At 42.3% G+C, this 16197-nt stretch overlaps 2 protein-coding genes across 8 annotated transcripts; one reads left to right on the top strand and one right to left on the bottom strand.

Moving 5' to 3' along the window:
* Nucleotides 1-525: 525 nt before the first annotated feature.
* supt20 (SPT20 homolog, SAGA complex component) lies at nucleotides 526-12807 on the top strand. Of its 6 annotated transcripts, none has more exons than XM_079356183.1 (24): nucleotides 526-706; nucleotides 1109-1204; nucleotides 1366-1401; nucleotides 1554-1679; nucleotides 2785-2911; nucleotides 3000-3103; nucleotides 3329-3445; nucleotides 3578-3631; nucleotides 3728-3867; nucleotides 4062-4218; nucleotides 4950-5006; nucleotides 5133-5210; nucleotides 6025-6194; nucleotides 6283-6315; nucleotides 6435-6546; nucleotides 6782-6887; nucleotides 7415-7570; nucleotides 8042-8351; nucleotides 8441-8556; nucleotides 8790-8845; nucleotides 9225-9335; nucleotides 9706-9787; nucleotides 10511-10599; nucleotides 11793-12807. In XM_079356183.1, exons 2-24 carry the CDS (start codon nucleotides 1202-1204, stop codon nucleotides 11937-11939), a joined length of 2487 nt encoding a protein of 828 aa, XP_079212309.1. In that variant the 5' UTR covers nucleotides 526-706; nucleotides 1109-1201; the 3' UTR covers nucleotides 11940-12807. The 6 variants fall into 6 exon arrangements, with proteins under 6 accessions (XP_079212309.1, XP_079212308.1, XP_079212307.1 ...); XM_079356182.1 differs by having other exon boundaries at nucleotides 8444-8556; nucleotides 9697-9787; XM_079356181.1 differs by having other exon boundaries at nucleotides 527-706; nucleotides 9697-9787.
* Nucleotides 12726-16187, bottom strand: exosc8 (exosome component 8). 2 transcript variants are annotated; one of them, XM_079356188.1, is made up of 11 exons: nucleotides 16084-16187; nucleotides 15602-15638; nucleotides 15444-15507; nucleotides 15269-15342; nucleotides 15143-15188; nucleotides 14637-14742; nucleotides 14485-14530; nucleotides 14310-14406; nucleotides 14090-14210; nucleotides 13896-14002; nucleotides 12726-12943 (listed from the first exon to the last, which is right to left on the bottom strand). In XM_079356188.1, the coding sequence occupies exons 1-11, from the start codon at nucleotides 16098-16100 to the stop codon at nucleotides 12825-12827; spliced, it is 834 nt and encodes a 277-aa protein (XP_079212314.1). In that variant the 5' UTR covers nucleotides 16101-16187; the 3' UTR covers nucleotides 12726-12824. The 2 variants fall into 2 exon arrangements, with proteins under 2 accessions (XP_079212314.1, XP_079212315.1); XM_079356189.1 differs by lacking the exon at nucleotides 16084-16187 and adding an exon at nucleotides 15741-16034.
* Nucleotides 16188-16197: the final 10 nt, after the last annotated feature.

The raw sequence follows: 16197 nt of genomic DNA on the forward strand, positions 1-16197 counted from the left end.
TCAATGTATGAGTTGATATGATAAGGTTTTGTCCAGTTTGTCATCTTATTTCCGATAAGCTTGAACTTCAAAATCTCTGATTTTAAAATCAGTTCTTAGATCTTGCTTTAGCTCATTTTATGTTTCATTAATACATTTCCACAAGCAGGCTTTCAAATAGCCTCTCCCTGCCAATCTTCTGCAAATAACTTGCAGTGTGCACGCTTGAAGGTATATGTTTTGGTATAGTCTAGACAGACAGACAGGCAGGTGTAAGCAGACTTAGCAAAGCCCTACAACAACATCAGACACTGAACTGATATGATGTGAGGAGAATTTTAAGAAATAAAACAAAATGTTCATCTAATACAATTGGCCATCACCCACTTTTTTTAATTAATTAAACCATTGCAAAATGGAACAGTTGTTGTGCAAAATACCTAAGAATAATGCAAACATCTGCAAATTGTCTCTGAAAAACAACAACAACAACAAAAACAAAAACAACAACAACAACAAACACCTCTCAGCTTCACACATCAGTTAAGTCTGCAGCCACGTTAGCCCCGCCCTTATTTTTTTGCCTCAACCGGAAGTTTAGCTGTTGTTGTCACACTGGAAGAAAATGGCTGCTGCTCCGACTTTTTTTCAATGAAGACACTGATATTTCAATTTCATTTCGTTTCCTCGCGCCGGAGCTTCGTTCGACCGCTATGCAATCTTGAAGGCAAGTCGACCCTGTTCGTTGAAATTGATGTCGCCTCATTGGCTAGTGTCTCAGTTGACGTAACGTCATCAGCGTGGCTCGTAACTTACAGCTCTGCCACTAGGAAACGGGCTAGCATGCTAACGTTAGCCATGTTAGCCTCTCTCTGGACTGAGTGAACTCACGTTTGCTACCCAGTTTTTTTGTGACCCCGGTGCATAATGCGCACTCATTGGTTTTCCTGGAACATTTCGGGTAAAGGAGAAATTATTAAACAGTTTTCGCTCATCAGTCGTCTTAGATGTTTTTGTTTTTTTGACACAGGATTGAGCACCAGTAAGGCTCTTTGAAATCAGTCCTGTTTTTATTCTATGTCAGCCACATAGTGTCTTTAATTTAATCTGCGTTTGCATGGCTGTGCAGGGTGTGAATGGTCACTCTAGGAAGGTGACAGTGTGGGGCAGAAAGGACAGCATCGTCTACCCTCCCTCCCCTTGCAGCTGGCGGTGGACCACAATGGTAAGAGAGATATCCTTGCTGGTCATTTGTTTCTTTACAATCAGATGACCTGTCGAGTTGTGTGCCTTTAACCAGACATCTCAAACAGAACTTAATCCTGCAGAAGTTTGAATTCCCATTAACACGATTGTTGTCTTTCATTTGGCTCCTCTTCCACACAGCAACAAGTTTTGGAATATGCATTGGATCGAGCTGAGGTAAGAGCTGCTGTTTCACTTTTGTTTGTACGTGAAGAGAGTAATCAAACAGCTTGTGCTCACATGTGTCCATGTATAAACTATATGCATCATGCACTGTGCAGAGATAGGTCTTGTCTTTGATTGACACGGAGCACCTTACTGTTTTTCAGTACATTGTTGAAAGTGCTCGACAACGACCAGCCAAAAGAAGAATTTCTTCAGGTGGGAGGAAGAGTCTTTATCAGAAGCTCTATGAGCTGTACATGGAGGAATGTGAGAAAGAGCCAGAGTTAAAGGTTTGTGTTGTGCATTGGAACTCTTTGTTATGACCTTGCAATTAAGGGCATGTAGGAACAAAATGTGTTCATTCAAATCTGATGGGGCTGAGTGTGAAAGATTAGTTTGACTATGACTAACTGTGTGTGCGTATAATGACATCGAACAAGTGGGTGACAGTATCTGTCAATTGTATCTACAGTTCTCAAAGTGTGTGTGTGTGCAAGTGTAGCTGGATGTTGTGTGAAAGGAACTAAAACGTTTGGCACCGTGTCGTTTTTTTTAATAGTTTTGTTCAGCTCATGGGTTCAGACCAGAGTGTCAAAGATAGCTTCTGTTTTTTGGCTGTTCATTAACTACGGTGCAAAAAAAAGGATTAAGTGATTATCTTAAAAAAAAAAAGATATCTAATTCAAAATATTGTAAGTAAGGAAATCAAGTTAAGAAAAAGATTCACAAAATATTATCATGACCAAGGGACGACAAGTGTACTGGGGTCATATGACCTAAAGGAGATCTACCGCTGATGAAGGGATGGAGCAGGGTAGAAATATAATCCGGTGCCTGATCATACAGGGCTTTATAAAGAAATGCAAGGATCTAATTGAACCCTACACATCTTTGTAAGCTGATGTAGGAAAAATAAAAGATGGGCTTTTATGTAGGTTGACCTAGTTAACATCTTTGCAGCTGCGTTTTGGATCATTCTTAGAAAGTCGAGGGTGGATTTAATAAGACAAGAGAAAAAAGGGGATTGCAGCCAAGTCAGAAAGATGCACACGCACAAAGAAGCATCTCTCATTCAGCTTGGGAGACGACAGATCATTGTATAGCAGCTGTATTAAGTTGTGTGCTCACCCCTGGTTTACCCTTGCCCCTGTATTCTCTTCCTCATTTTCCTTTTCTTGCTTTGTTGTAAATCCCTTTTTGCTGTTTAGTTTTGTGATTATGCTCACGTTTATAAACCAAAGAATGGCTGTTGTGTGACAAATGGTCTTTCAGAAAAGCAAGTCAGTTACTTAAAGTTGGCTTTAATTCACAGTCCTTGTTTCAGAGAGTTGGCATAGTTGGAACAACGTGATACCTTTCTTATTTATTTATATTTCCTTTTGGTTGCCCGTGAAGAATTTAAGACGAAATGTGAATCTACTGGAGAAGCTGGTGTCTCAGGAGTCCGTCTCATGTCTGGTGGTCAACCTGTACCCTGGGAATGAAGGCTACTCTTTAATGCTCAGGGGCAAAAATGGATCTGGTAAGTAAGGTCAATTTTCCAAACGCCATCTAGTCGTGTCGTGTACCACACATTCCTCATCTTAAACATGTTTGTGTTGCAATTCTAGATTCAGAAACCATCCGGCTGCCATATGAAGAAGGAGAACTGCTGGAGTACCTAGATGCTGAGGAGTTGCCTCCTATTCTGGTGGATCTGTTGGAAAAATCACAGGTTTGTATGCACCTATTAAAATATACTTAGGTGATGCACTGCCTGTCAGCTCCTGAATGCGTTCAGATCTTCAGTGGATTTTTAATGCATCAGTATAACGTTTTATATCGACTGGTTTGAATATGAGGTAACTGCATTGCACCTGTTGTGTGAAGCATCTTTAAAGGCTGCAGACATATTTTCCATGTTTTTGGTCATAAATGTATTTTAAACTTTGTGTTTTAGGTGAACATCTTCCACTGTGGCTGTGTAATAGTAGAGGTGAGAGACTACAGGCAGTCTGGTAATACAAAGATGCCCACCTTTCAGAGCAGACACATCCTGCTGCGGCCCACCATGCAGGTATATAAAACAATGAAATGACTTAAAACCTGTACAACTACTCTTAAACTACTGTATCTCTGAGGACATGGAGCGACAAGTATGAACTGACAGGTGGCCTTTAACGTGCTGTCTGTATTCTTTACCCTGCAGACTCTAATCTGTGATGTCCATGCCATAACCAGTGACCACCACAAGTGGACACAGGTAAATTGTCCTGTTTGCTGTCTCCGTGAAAACTCAATGGTTCCTTTTTTTTTTTTTTTTTTTTTTTGGGTCTAACATTTGTGTTCCTTGCTTTAGGACGACAAACTACAGCTGGAGAGTCAGTTGATTTTGGCCACAGCTGAACCTCTGTGCCTGGACCCCTCCATTTCTGTGACCTGCACGGCCAATCGCCTGCTCTACAACAAACAGAAAATGAACACTCGCTCCATGAAACGGTAGGCACTGCACTCACACACTCGCCAGTGTAATTTAAGTTTATTCCTCACCTTTGAGTGTTTTTCTTGTGGGTAATTGAAAATGAGGGAATGACAGCTTGGTGATTGTGGGGTAATTTCAACATCTGTAGAGGAATAAAAAGACTGAAGCTTTTTAAGTCGTGTAAGACACATACTTGTTACTTGTGTCCTAGATGTTTCAAGAGGCACTCTCGAGCCTCCTTGAACAGGCAGCAGGAGCTCTCCCATCTGCCCATTCCACCACAGCTACAACTCTTCGACTACCTGCAGAGGAGGAAGGAGAGGAAACCTGCTCCTGTCATAGACCTGAAGATCTCAAAGATCGGAAACGTATGTACTTCAACACTTCAAATACAAGCCTGTCCCGATTTTAAAACCCCAAATTCTAATAACGGCTCGGTGTGGCAGCACATTTGACCACACATCACTCTCATGGCGGAGGAAACAGCACAGTGCCTGAATGCTGTCTTCAACGGAACATGACGCATAAACAAATGTCATTTCAACATCTGTCTGAGAAAGATGGTAAAGCCCTCATTGTTTAGTAGCTTTAGGAAAAAAGTAAACAATCAGCTGGAGCTTTATATATGCATGTGCATTCATAAATGTGAGCACAGCATCTGCGTGATGAGCAGGATAAAGACTAAAGGAATGTACAACACAGTTACCAGAGAACTTTAAATAAATATTGAAAATGTCTGTTTACATTATACGTCATACATCTCGCAAAACAAGATCAAACTACTGATTTGTAATTCAATCTGTAGCCTACATTTTTACACGGGCAAAAATAAACTTAAAATCTACAGTTTTGTAGTTTTTTTCCCATCTTTGCTTTGTTCAACTTTTGTTTCAAAACAATTCAAGTTCCGTCTCTTTTTTGAAGTCTGAATAAATGCAGGGCGAGTTCAGAGATTGACGTCAATAAAAAGGCGGGGCTTAGTTTCACAGAAGTCAACATAACAACACTTAGACTTGCATTTGTTTACGTTAAACACTGAAGATGAGTCTCAGCTGCCGTAGCTTGTGTTCCTCACATCCCCTCTCGTCATCTCCTGCAGTGTGTCGACATGTGGAAGCAGAACAACTGCCAGTTAAGTGTACCCAAGGAAATAGATGTAAGTAGCTCTATGCAGTAAAGCTGTGACTGAAACACTTCAACCCAAATACTTAAAAACTTATGGTCTGGCTGTTATAATGTAGATGAAAAGTAACCACATGGATTTGTTTGTTTGATGCTCTAGGTGGAAAAGTATGCTGTGGTTGAGAAATCTCTGCAGCTGGAGGACTCTCAGCCCACCACTGTGATCTGGCCTGCTGAGGTAAGTGTGACAGCCGTAATAAAAGCCCCTGTGGGTACGGATCAATGATGGCTTTTTGCTATTAATATGATGCATAAGGAAATAATGTCCTTGGCCTCTCACACTGTGAAAAATACCAAACTGCCTCTTCGCTTTGTTGTCAACAACATTTGAAATGACAGAAAAGACATCTCCCACGTTGTGAAAACACAGCAAACAGATTCCTTCTTGATTGATCCAAAAAAAAAAAACTGCAGGAAATGGGGAACAGTTTTGTTTATTTCGAAACATGTTTCTGCTATTGGAATGGAAAAATAACGGACATGCTGGACTGCAGTTAAAACGATGTCACTGAGTTCAGTCAAAGTTTGAATCTTTTCACTTATTTCAAACACATCTCATTGATTCAGTTTTCTGCGCGTTCTGGTGGTGTCGTATGGGTTTGACTATTTAATCGTGTTCCTTTCCGTCTCTTCTCACCTTGCTGCAAAAAAGTTTTAAAAAAAAATTATAATTTGTGGAGAAGTACAGAAAAAAAAGATCTTTGACATTTATCTGATCACAGAAAACTAAAGCAAAAAAATAATTTTACAACTCGCCAACATTAATAATGAAACTACATAGGATAATTCATAAAGTTAATAAAGCTCATTGGTGAAGAAAAACACGACTCAAACACTCTTTTCTAACTGTCAGAATTAAGGGAATATTTCAACACACATCTTTTTGATACTCGACTTTAAACTTTTCTTTTTTTCTGCACACTTTACTCCACATGTATTTCAAATTGTTTCTCATTTCAGCCGTTTTGTTTTTGTCCGCCTTGTGAACACAGGAAGTTGTAGATGACTACACCTTTGAGTGTGAGGTGGGCGGCCAAGCCCAGAGGACCAAGGTGTCCATCTTCCAGTCAATGGGCGACCCACGTGTGTATGGAAAGATCTACTGTGCTAAAGAAACAAAAGCAGAGGAGGAGAGCAACGACCTGAAACTCATACATCCCCCGTAAGGAGAGAACAAATCCCAGCACATCATTGAATTTATATGTAGAATTTATAAAACTCATCCTCATCTCTGTTGTCTTGATTGACAGTTTTCTCATAGGCTCAAAGATAGACGCAGACCGGTGAGTGTCCATGTTTGCTTTCATAAAGAAGCCAGTTCCTTCGAAAAACTCAGCTTTAGAGGATCTGCAGGAGAGATAACGAGCTTTAGAATAAACATTGTGTCATGTCTGTTTCACAGGTTTCTCACTCAGTACAAAGGAGTGTATGAGAGAGATGTGAAGTGTCAGGTCAAGATGTCTCATAACTCAGGCAGCTTGGGGCAGGGGCCGCCCTCGCCCAGCAAAGACGAGGTAAGAAAAAGTTCATGTTTGTGGGATGTCCTCTTGGTGTGGGGACTTTAGCATTGATGAAACAAAGAGGATTTATCTCGATTGTTACAGTGATAACCTTTTAGTTATTTTTTTTAATGTTTGATCCCTCATAGTTGAAAGTTTACTGTGCTGTTTTGATTGGCAGTTTGAATTTTTGAATCATGTTTTAAGTTGCACGTTGACGAGAACAAATGACTTTCAATGACCTCTGCAGGGTGATGGTATTTCTCCACTTGTCCAGACGTCTGTTTTAGGAAAAGGGGTGAAGCATCGACCCCCTCCCATCAAGCTGCCTTCAGGAACAGGCAGCAGCTCCTCAGGTACATACATATGCTACTTCTGTCAAGAAAAAGCACATACATATGGTGGCCCTATAACTTTTTATTTTTTTTGTGGGGTTGTCTGGTAATTGTAGAAAATCACGCACAGGTCAGTGGAGAGGAAGTGCAACCAAACATTTAAAGGCAACTTCTGGACTCCATCAAACTTTGTAGTTTTCTTAACTTTAGCAGATGAAAAGTGCCATAGTTGTTTTGTTTTTTGCCATTGGCCCATGGAGGTCAGGTGGTGGAAGGATGGAGTCTTCTTCACATCTGGTCATACAAACGTCAAGCCCTGGGGCAAAGCATTTGTTTTTTTTGTTATTTCTTGATTTATTTATTTTTTTAAAACAACAACAACCCTCAAATGTCCACTTAAAACAGCCATGTAGTTCTGAAATGTGAATGTATAGAGTTGTGAGGTCTTAAAATTGTTCTCTATGCAACACTGTTTAAAATTGTCTTTTAACCAGGTCGGCTCCGGATCAGTTCAATACTACATGACAGCTGCTCTCTGTTTCCATCAGGTAATCCATACAGTTCACAAACCACCAGTGGTCTCCTCAAGTGTCCTACACCCCCTCCAGCCAAAAGCCAGTCTCTGAACAGGAAGCACTCCCTGGAGCTGGGCCAGGTGGGCCTGCTCTCACCTGCCTCCCTGTCCCCCATGGGCTCCACGCAGAGTGAGTACACAGCAGAGGCCGACTAACCGCTGGCCTTCTTGCTTTCATCAGCTGTCGTAATGGAGCATCTTACATCGGCTTTTCCGAAGCCTTTAAAAGTTTCCCATATCTGGAACGTATTTCTGATCAGTTATGAAAAATGAATCTGGCATTGTTTGACGAAAAAGGAGCAGAACTAAAGAGAGCGCTTTTCTGTGTAGCGTTAGGCCTGCTGACAAACCAGCTGCAGTGCATATTGTAAGAAAAGGAGATCAAGTCTTCATAGCTCATTTTCATTGTTGACTGTTCTGAATAACTGAAGAGATGAGTTGGCTGAAGATATTCAACCAGAGGGGACATGTCTATCCTCTTCGAAATGATGGTTGACACTAAAAAGACAGAGTGAGTCAGAAGTTCTCTCATGTTACAATCATATTACCAAACTGTTGGTAAACCTGTCTGTCTCTTTTTGACCCACTTTTCCCTCTCCAGGATCAGGAACCCCCAAGCCATCCACCCCCACCAACACGCCATGCTCGACGCCGCATCCCGCTGACTCCCTCTCTGCCCCTCTGTCAGTGACCCCCACCCTCTCCGATCCTCCCATTGTTCAAAGCCAGACGCAGCCCACCCTCCTGACTTCGCCCTTCGCCCAGCAGCAGCTCGCTCTGAGCCAACCCCTGCCCGTCATGACCATTCCCCTCCCCACTATGGGAACGTCGATCACCACGGGAACCACTTCATCGCAGGTCATGGCCAACCCGGCGGGCCTCAATTTCATCAACGTGGTTAGCTCTGTCTGGTAAGAAAATAATCCATGATCTGAACATGTGACTTGCTATTTGGTGTAATTTTGTTTGACTTTGCTCGTGTGTGTGTTTGTGTGTGCAGCAGTCCTCAGACCCTAATGAGTGGCTCCAACCCCATGCTGGGTCCAGGCCTTAATCTGAGCGGAATCCTGCCACCTGGAGGGTTAATGCCCACCATGCAGTCAGCAGCACAGCCAGGTGAGACATTTCTGAGACATCAGTGTGATTAATTAATTATTAATTTTATAATGAAATCACGCAAACCCCCACTGGAAGTGCCCCCCTGAGCTGGTGGGGGTGCTGTGACTTGCTCAAGGGCACCTCGGCAGTGCTCGAGAAGTGGTCTGGCACCTCTCCGGCTACCAGACAAACGTCCATACCCTCCGGTTCCCATCCCAAGTCTCTTAATGTTACTTTGATTTGTGTTGCAGGGAGTCCATTTGGCCTGAACAGCAGTGCAGGGTTGAGACCTCTGAATCTACTGCAGGTTAGTTGGCTGTTGGAGCATGCACTCTGTTTTTGTTTGATATAGAAACTGTCCTTATCCTACACCTGTTTATCACACCTGGAAAAACAAGCTGTGTGTGCATTTACTGCACGGCTCAGCTCCCTCACACACCTGACTGTATGTGTAGAAGAAAAACCCTTTACTACCCTTACCTTCCTTTCTGAGATCGTGATAGTGGTCTAGTTACCCTGAGTTGTTTGACTGCTTGTTAATTCTCCTGTTTCCCTCTCCCTGTATCCTGCTCTCCCCTGCCGGTCCTCCCTCTGTTATTCTCCACACTTCTTTTTTTTCTCCTTTTGTGGTCCCCATTGTGTGTGTGTGTGTGTGTGTGTGTGTGTGTGTGTGTTTTACCCTCCAGATCCCCACTGGTCCTCTCATCTTTAACTCTCTGCAGCAGCAGCAGCTGTCCCAGTTCTCGCCACAGCAGAGTCAGTCGGCCACTTCCAGCCCTCAGCAGCAGGGGGAGACGGTGAGAAGCACAGCCAGTCACACACGCGCATACGGCAACAAGTGATTGAGAGGCTCAAAGGCTGGAATTTCTGCTTTGTTTCCATCAGCAACACGTTCTTCACTTCCTTTCTATGTTGTTCAACCACTACTGTCTCTCTTTAGTCAAGTCAACGTTTATTTGTTTAGCACATTTAAAAACAGCTTCAGCTGACCAAAGTGCTTTACAGGCGGCGAATCAAAGAGGAATAAAAATAAAAAGCAAAGAAATACAGTATAGCTTGCAGCAGCTATGACTTGAAACGATGACTGTAGATCTGTTGTTGTTTCTTCAATAAGCTTCAGTTATTATTGAACATAACAATGACTCTCTTTTTTTTTAGTTGGAACAGGGCGCAGATCCAAGTTTAGGAAACCAGCAAACAGCAGTCATAAATCTGGGAGTAGGAAGCTTCATGTCCCCACAAGCAGCAGGTATGACACCCCACCCACCCACCCCCACACACACACACACACACACACAGGAACACATTTAAAACACACCAATTTCTCAAAACAAAGATCCCTCTGCTCATCCCCCTAACTTCTTTCCAAAAACAAATGGACACCGTACACCATATTAACTGGCACTAACAACATAAGATTGATGTGTTCATTATCATAAAGACGGTACACAAGGATTCTGTAACTACATGATGGTTTAACTGACTTCAAGCCATGAAGATTGTAACGCGTGACAGGAGAGACTCAACTCCCCCTTCTTCTCTGCTACATTCGCTCTTTTTTATTTTTCCTCTCTTGTTCCCCCACCCCCCCACCCTTCGTCCCACACCCCACCCTTCCCACCCCGACCTGTTGTGCTCTATTTCTCCTTCGTTACCTGTCCTTCTCATCCTCTCCTCCATTCATACTTCTTGACCATAATCTCCTTAAAAATGCCCATGCACATGTTTCCTCTGAGATTTCCCCTCGTTCACTCTTTTTCTATTTACTTTCCTTGTGTGTGGTTATGCATTCCCCCCCCCCCATATCATCAACACCTTTCCCCCTTATTTTGCCTGTATGTGGACCTTCTCTCATCAAACCTCGCTCTCCTCCGCTTTACCCTCTCCTTCTCCTGCTTCCTCTGCTCTCTCCCATCCCCTCCTCCCTCCCTCTGGGCCTCCCTGTCTCCCTCCTCCTCCCCTCCCCCCTCAGTGCTGTCCCAGTTGGGCTGTGGGCTGGACGGGTCTGGGCCCCCGCTGCCTTCACCAAGGCTTCAGCAGCAGCACCAGCCACAGATCCAAGTAATACAGCAACTTTAACATCTTTATACACGCACATACACGCTTTAAGAACACTGAGGCTGCATTCAACTGTCCATGCTGGGATTTGGCGGGCAGGCGCTCATTTTAAAGTGAAGAGCTAACAAGTACAGGAGTTTAGTGTGAAATAGATTGTAAAAGGCAAGCACAGCTGGATTTTATGAGCTTTAAACATCTGTAATAAAACCTTTCCATGACCTTCTATGACTAAGTTTGTATTTACTGTAAACACTCTTCAACGATAGCTGAGGGTATCGTCTTTCTTTTACATGTCAGGAGTAGTTGGAATTGATTTATGTCTGTAGCACCTCAGATCTGACATTCATCAAAAGACTCCAGAGATTCTTATTTTCTCTGTTGTGGATTCACACTCTTCAGCCCAGCTTGTGTTTTTTTTTTTTTTTTTTTCTTAAAAATGTTTTACACAGCAAACCAAGAACTCCCAGCAAACCCACACGTATACACCCACAGAGCTTCTTGCACTTCCAATGGCAGCAACTAACAGCGTCTTGAACTGGGAGGCATGCTCTTACAAAAAAAAAAAAAAAAAGCATTCAGGGAAAGGATCTGAAATATTGTCTGGGGAAAACGCACTCTGTTGTAATGTTGCTGACTGCATCATGTCAGGTTAGAGACGACATTCTGTAAGCATGAAACCTACGTTTTTGTTTCTTTTTTTTTTTGCCCAGTTGAAGTTGCTGACTTACTCCGAGCAGAAAGCACGGTTGCTAAGCTGCATGCCTGTTGTTGTCAGGATCACAGCCAACAATTTGTGCCTCCAGAACGCCACTGGTGCTGCTTGACTGTATCCTGCCTCACTACCCAACACACACCCCCCCCCCCCAAACCCGCCCACCAAACTCTCTCTCTCTTCCTCCTCCCCACCTCCCCCTTTGCACCCATTAACCTCTCTACTTTCTTCGCACTCCTGTATGATGACCAGGCTTTAGTGAAGCTTCACTAACACACTGACAGACATTCAAAGGCACAAAGCTTCCTTCTGGAAACCTGAGATAAATTCCATTCAGACTGCCTGTCACAATGTTTTGCTACTTTTTTTTTTTTTTTCAGTGCTACAGTTGCTTAAAGATATTCTTAGATTCTTACAACAACAAAAAAAAGTATTTTATTGCTGGAAATGACTCTCTGTCTCATCTTTCCTCTGCATTGGACAGTTGCAATTCTTGCAGCACCAAATGCAGCAGCAGCAAATGGCTATGGGAGCAGCAGCTCCTCAGGGGGGAGCGCCACGGCAACTTACCGTCAGCCAACCAAGAAGTAAGAGGAAGAGGAGCATGCCACAGCCGCTCCCCAAGTCCTGACAAACTGAAATCACACTAAAGTGTTCCCCAGCTACATGAGGACAATATGATCTATACTGTGCTCTTTGTCTGCCTCACTGTGGAGCCTGCAGACAAACAAAAAAAAAACCTTTGTCATTTCTGTCTTTTTCTAGCTGACAAATTTGTAGTAATGGTTGCCAGAGGGTTTTGGAAAACCAAGGCTGTGTCCAACTTTGAGTACAAGGATTTTTAGAACAGAGAGTCCTACACCTAAAGAACCATAGTGATATTTTTTGAGATGACAAAAGATGGTTCTAGTAGGAAACCGGCTTTTGTAATTACAAAACGCCCCTTCAGGAAGACTTTTCACATCAGGGGCCCTGTGGACTGAGAGGACGATGAACGCACAGTCTCAGAGGAGTCCTCACGAGGCTGCCCAACCTTCCTGCCTCTGCTCGGTTGAACCCCCAGGAGAAACTGCCCTTTAAGCACGGATCCCAGCTGAGCGCATCGACACCAAATCCTCCACGTAACCGTTGTATGTGAAAATGCAAAATCTGATCCAGAAGCAGTGCCTAGGGGGGGGGGCAGCTCTCTACCTCTCAGACTGTTGGAAGTTTTTCTTCTGTTAGCCAGTCTCGGCACAGGGCTCGACCGGAGTACTCGAGATCAACATGCAAGACAGTGTACCTGTTTTTGTACAGCACATTTTGAAAAAAAGGCATTTCTTTCTCAAGAGGTCAGGAGCCATGAGAGTATTCTTATGAGACATCAACTGAGTGTGTGTAAGACATTTCTGGACACTGAGAAATAATTTTTTAAGGAGTCTTTGTCAGCAGTTTTATTGTTATTAAAAAAAAAAAAAGAATATATATTGACAGTGGAAAATACAGCTTTTAGATAAAAAGTGTTGTCTGGGACTCTTTATTGGGCGGTCTTCACACTGTGTAGGACTTTGTCGATGAGTTTCTGGATCTCTCTCTGTCGCGTGGCTGCTCTGCTGATGCACTCCTGCAGTTTCTCTCCTGACAGTGATGTCCCTCCTGAAACAGACAGAAGGGGGAGGCTACGTTTAATAATCAAAGTTACAGTTTTCAGTTATTACAGTTTATATTGTGTCTGATGCCAATCTATTATAGGAGATCATCTACTGACAGTGTTACATTTGTAACCCAGATAAACTTGTTTCTATTGTCAACTCACTGCACACTAGACAAAGGAAGATAGATGCTAGATTAATACTGACAAGGTTCATTTCAAGGAAAGCCTCATATCATTTACAAAAGTAACTTCTTATTTAAATTAAAAAAAACTCAGGTGTGTTTGATCACAAATGTATCTCACACTTTCAGAGGTATGAACTAAGCTTCATCTTTAAAATAATTATTACTTAAATGTGCACCGTGGTAGTGAAATTTGTGGAAACAGTTGGGTCAGATGGGTCCCTGAACTGCACTGTTTAGAGCTTATAGACTACCAGGAGAGAGTTACAGTTTCACTGCTGCGGGCCCTCCACATCAACTTCTGGTCTGGTATTTTATCTTCAAACTGTAACAGGGACCACATTTTCCTCGAAGGACAGTTTGTATATAGAGTTATGAACATACCACAGAATCTGTACACTTTCCCTAACTTTCACATTTCTCTATAACACTCCATCGTGCACCTTTAAATAGACATTTGCTTTAAATGTCTTAGAAATGTAAACTGCACACTCTTGGGAATCTGTAGTTTTTTATAGTCTATAAAATAGAATTTATTATTCCTGACTTATTTTAGTTGACAAGTAATCACAGGAAAGATTCCTTTCCACATGATGTAGCTGCCTTGTTTAAGGTGGTTTTGCCATTTTGGTTTGCTTATCCCATTTTACTCCGTGAGCCTTGTGTTTCTGACAAGTTGGAGTCCTTAAGCAGTTTCCTCTCGTGTAGTCAATAAAAAAAAATGAAATGCCCATAGACTATAGATACAGAGACAGAGGAGACTGTGTCTGACCTGGTTTGTGTACAGTGCAGAGTCGATCCTCCTCGTCCGTCACCACAGTGAGATGAGCAGTGGACAGACTCTCCTCTTCAGACGTCGGGTCTACGATCAGGATGGAGCTGCACGACAAGCAAGTAAGGATTACAAACCACGCATGTAACTTATAAGCACAATAACAAATACTATCAAAAAAATCCTCCACTTACTCATCAAAGACACAAAAAGAGGAACCAACTGGATGTTTCTGAATCTGCAGGCCACGCTTCTTTTCTAAATTCACCTCTGGCGTACTCGTCTCTGAGTTGATGGTGACTTCTGGGAGCTGTGCTGTGGGAAGCAGGAAACCTCAGACATCAATATGTTGATTAAAAAAAAAACAAAGATGTCTTTGCCATGAAAATAATTGTTTGTCTCTTTAGCACATACTGTTCTTTAAAGCAGCCAGCAGGGCGATGATACAAGCATCCAACATGTTTCCATCGTAGTCCAGACACATCAGGTCGCAGTAAAGCACCCAGCAGAGCTGCAACCCGAGCAGAAGCAATCAGGACCAATGACCCAACAGGTAAAAAAAATCACCAATGTTTGATTTTTGATTTACCTTTCCTCTGTCAATGCACAAGTCTTCTGTCTGTATCAAGTCAGAGCTGCAAAATCAGCACAAAACATCTTAGTCAAAGCAGCAGAAGGCATCAGATGAGTGAGCAGGATTTGGAAGGGAAAGCTAAGAAATATGTTTGAAGTCTGCAGCACCTTTCGATGACATCAGCGATGAACTGACTGGCAGCCTGAGCTTGTTCTCCAGGAGGACCTGGTCGGAACCGAGAGGAACACAGAGGGGGCAGGTCCACATTTGGTACTGACGAGAACAGAAAGAGGAGTGCAGTTAGTTAGATTCACAGCCATCCTTAGGTCCATGCAAACACATACACAGTATTGTAATCGATTGATGCCAATCCATCTAAAACAGTATTAAGATACTTACAAATTAACATGACATGTTACATGATGGAAACAAATAAGATTCAATAAAACATGATAAAAAAGACATCCTGAGAAACAAGAAATAGTCACGCTGGTAAAAAAATGTTCAACAACCAGTGAAAGAAGAGAAGTTTTTTCACAATTATCACTCAACAATTTTATTTGATCTAAATTGATCAGAATAATGTAAACACAATAACAGAAACAAAAAAGAGATTAACTATCCAATGTCACTAGCTTTAACTCCACATTTGAAACATGGCTGCTGTTCTTACCAATGTAACCTTTACCCGGTGTCTCCACTGTAGGGTTTGCCAGCTCCTGCACATGAGGTGACACAAGAAGTCAATACCATTTTGTTTACCCGGGTCAGATCAATTGAAACAGAGGGTTTCATTTACCGCTTTTATCCCACATATGACAGTTGTGTTTCCAAGTTTAACCAGGGCAGAGCCGTCTGCTGTGGATATGGATCCTGAACAGAGCAGGCACATGGAGAAAATGATCCCACATGGACTCAAGAAAAAAAACACGCAACACATCATTCATGTAGTAAAGGTGATTCCCTTTTCCCACCTATGTTTAGCGTTGTGGTTCTGAATTCTGACAGCTCCCGTCCATCAGGCCGACAGTTCTCTTTCTGAAACATTTCAATTTTAGTTTGAGTACATACTAATAATGACACTGACAGAAGGAATAGAAAGGATAATCATTCTGTGTCAACTATCCCTCACCAGAAAGCTTCGGTGGTACTCCAGAGGCTCAGCAGTCCTAAAAGTGTACCAGCGAAGGAGGAAGACAGGCACTGTTAGTTATAGAGGATGAATTCATCACAGGATCATTAATGAGCCTTTAAAAATCTGCTTCATCCACCGGAAATTCATCACTTTGAAGTTGACAGATAAAACATGTTATCGTTTTAAAGAACAGAGGACAGGCAGAAAATCCTGATTACAAACAAGTGACTGGTTCTTTCATGTGATGAATAATTCAGCAAACGTTTTACTTTTACATATCCATCCAGTTCATTACTTTTACAGTCTATGTTTTACACCTCTTTCCACAGATGTGAATAAAATGCGCAGTTAAATATTACACCTTTACTTTTACTAAGAACAGGTTTAATGTCGTTCAACCATAACCTTTTACTTAATAAGAATACGACGTATAACAAAGTATTATTATTATTATTTAAATTAAGTTGTCTCAGTCTTACTTGAAACCAGCCGCCATGATGTTTTGGTTGACCACGTGGGTTAGGTCTAATCACTACGGTGGCCGATAGGAGGAGCCCAGTGAGAAAACGAAGTAATGTTCGCTTTTCTGCTTT

This window comes from Symphodus melops (assembly GCF_947650265.1).
Source record: "Symphodus melops genome assembly, chromosome: 11".
NCBI lineage: Eukaryota > Metazoa > Chordata > Actinopteri > Labriformes > Labridae > Symphodus > Symphodus melops.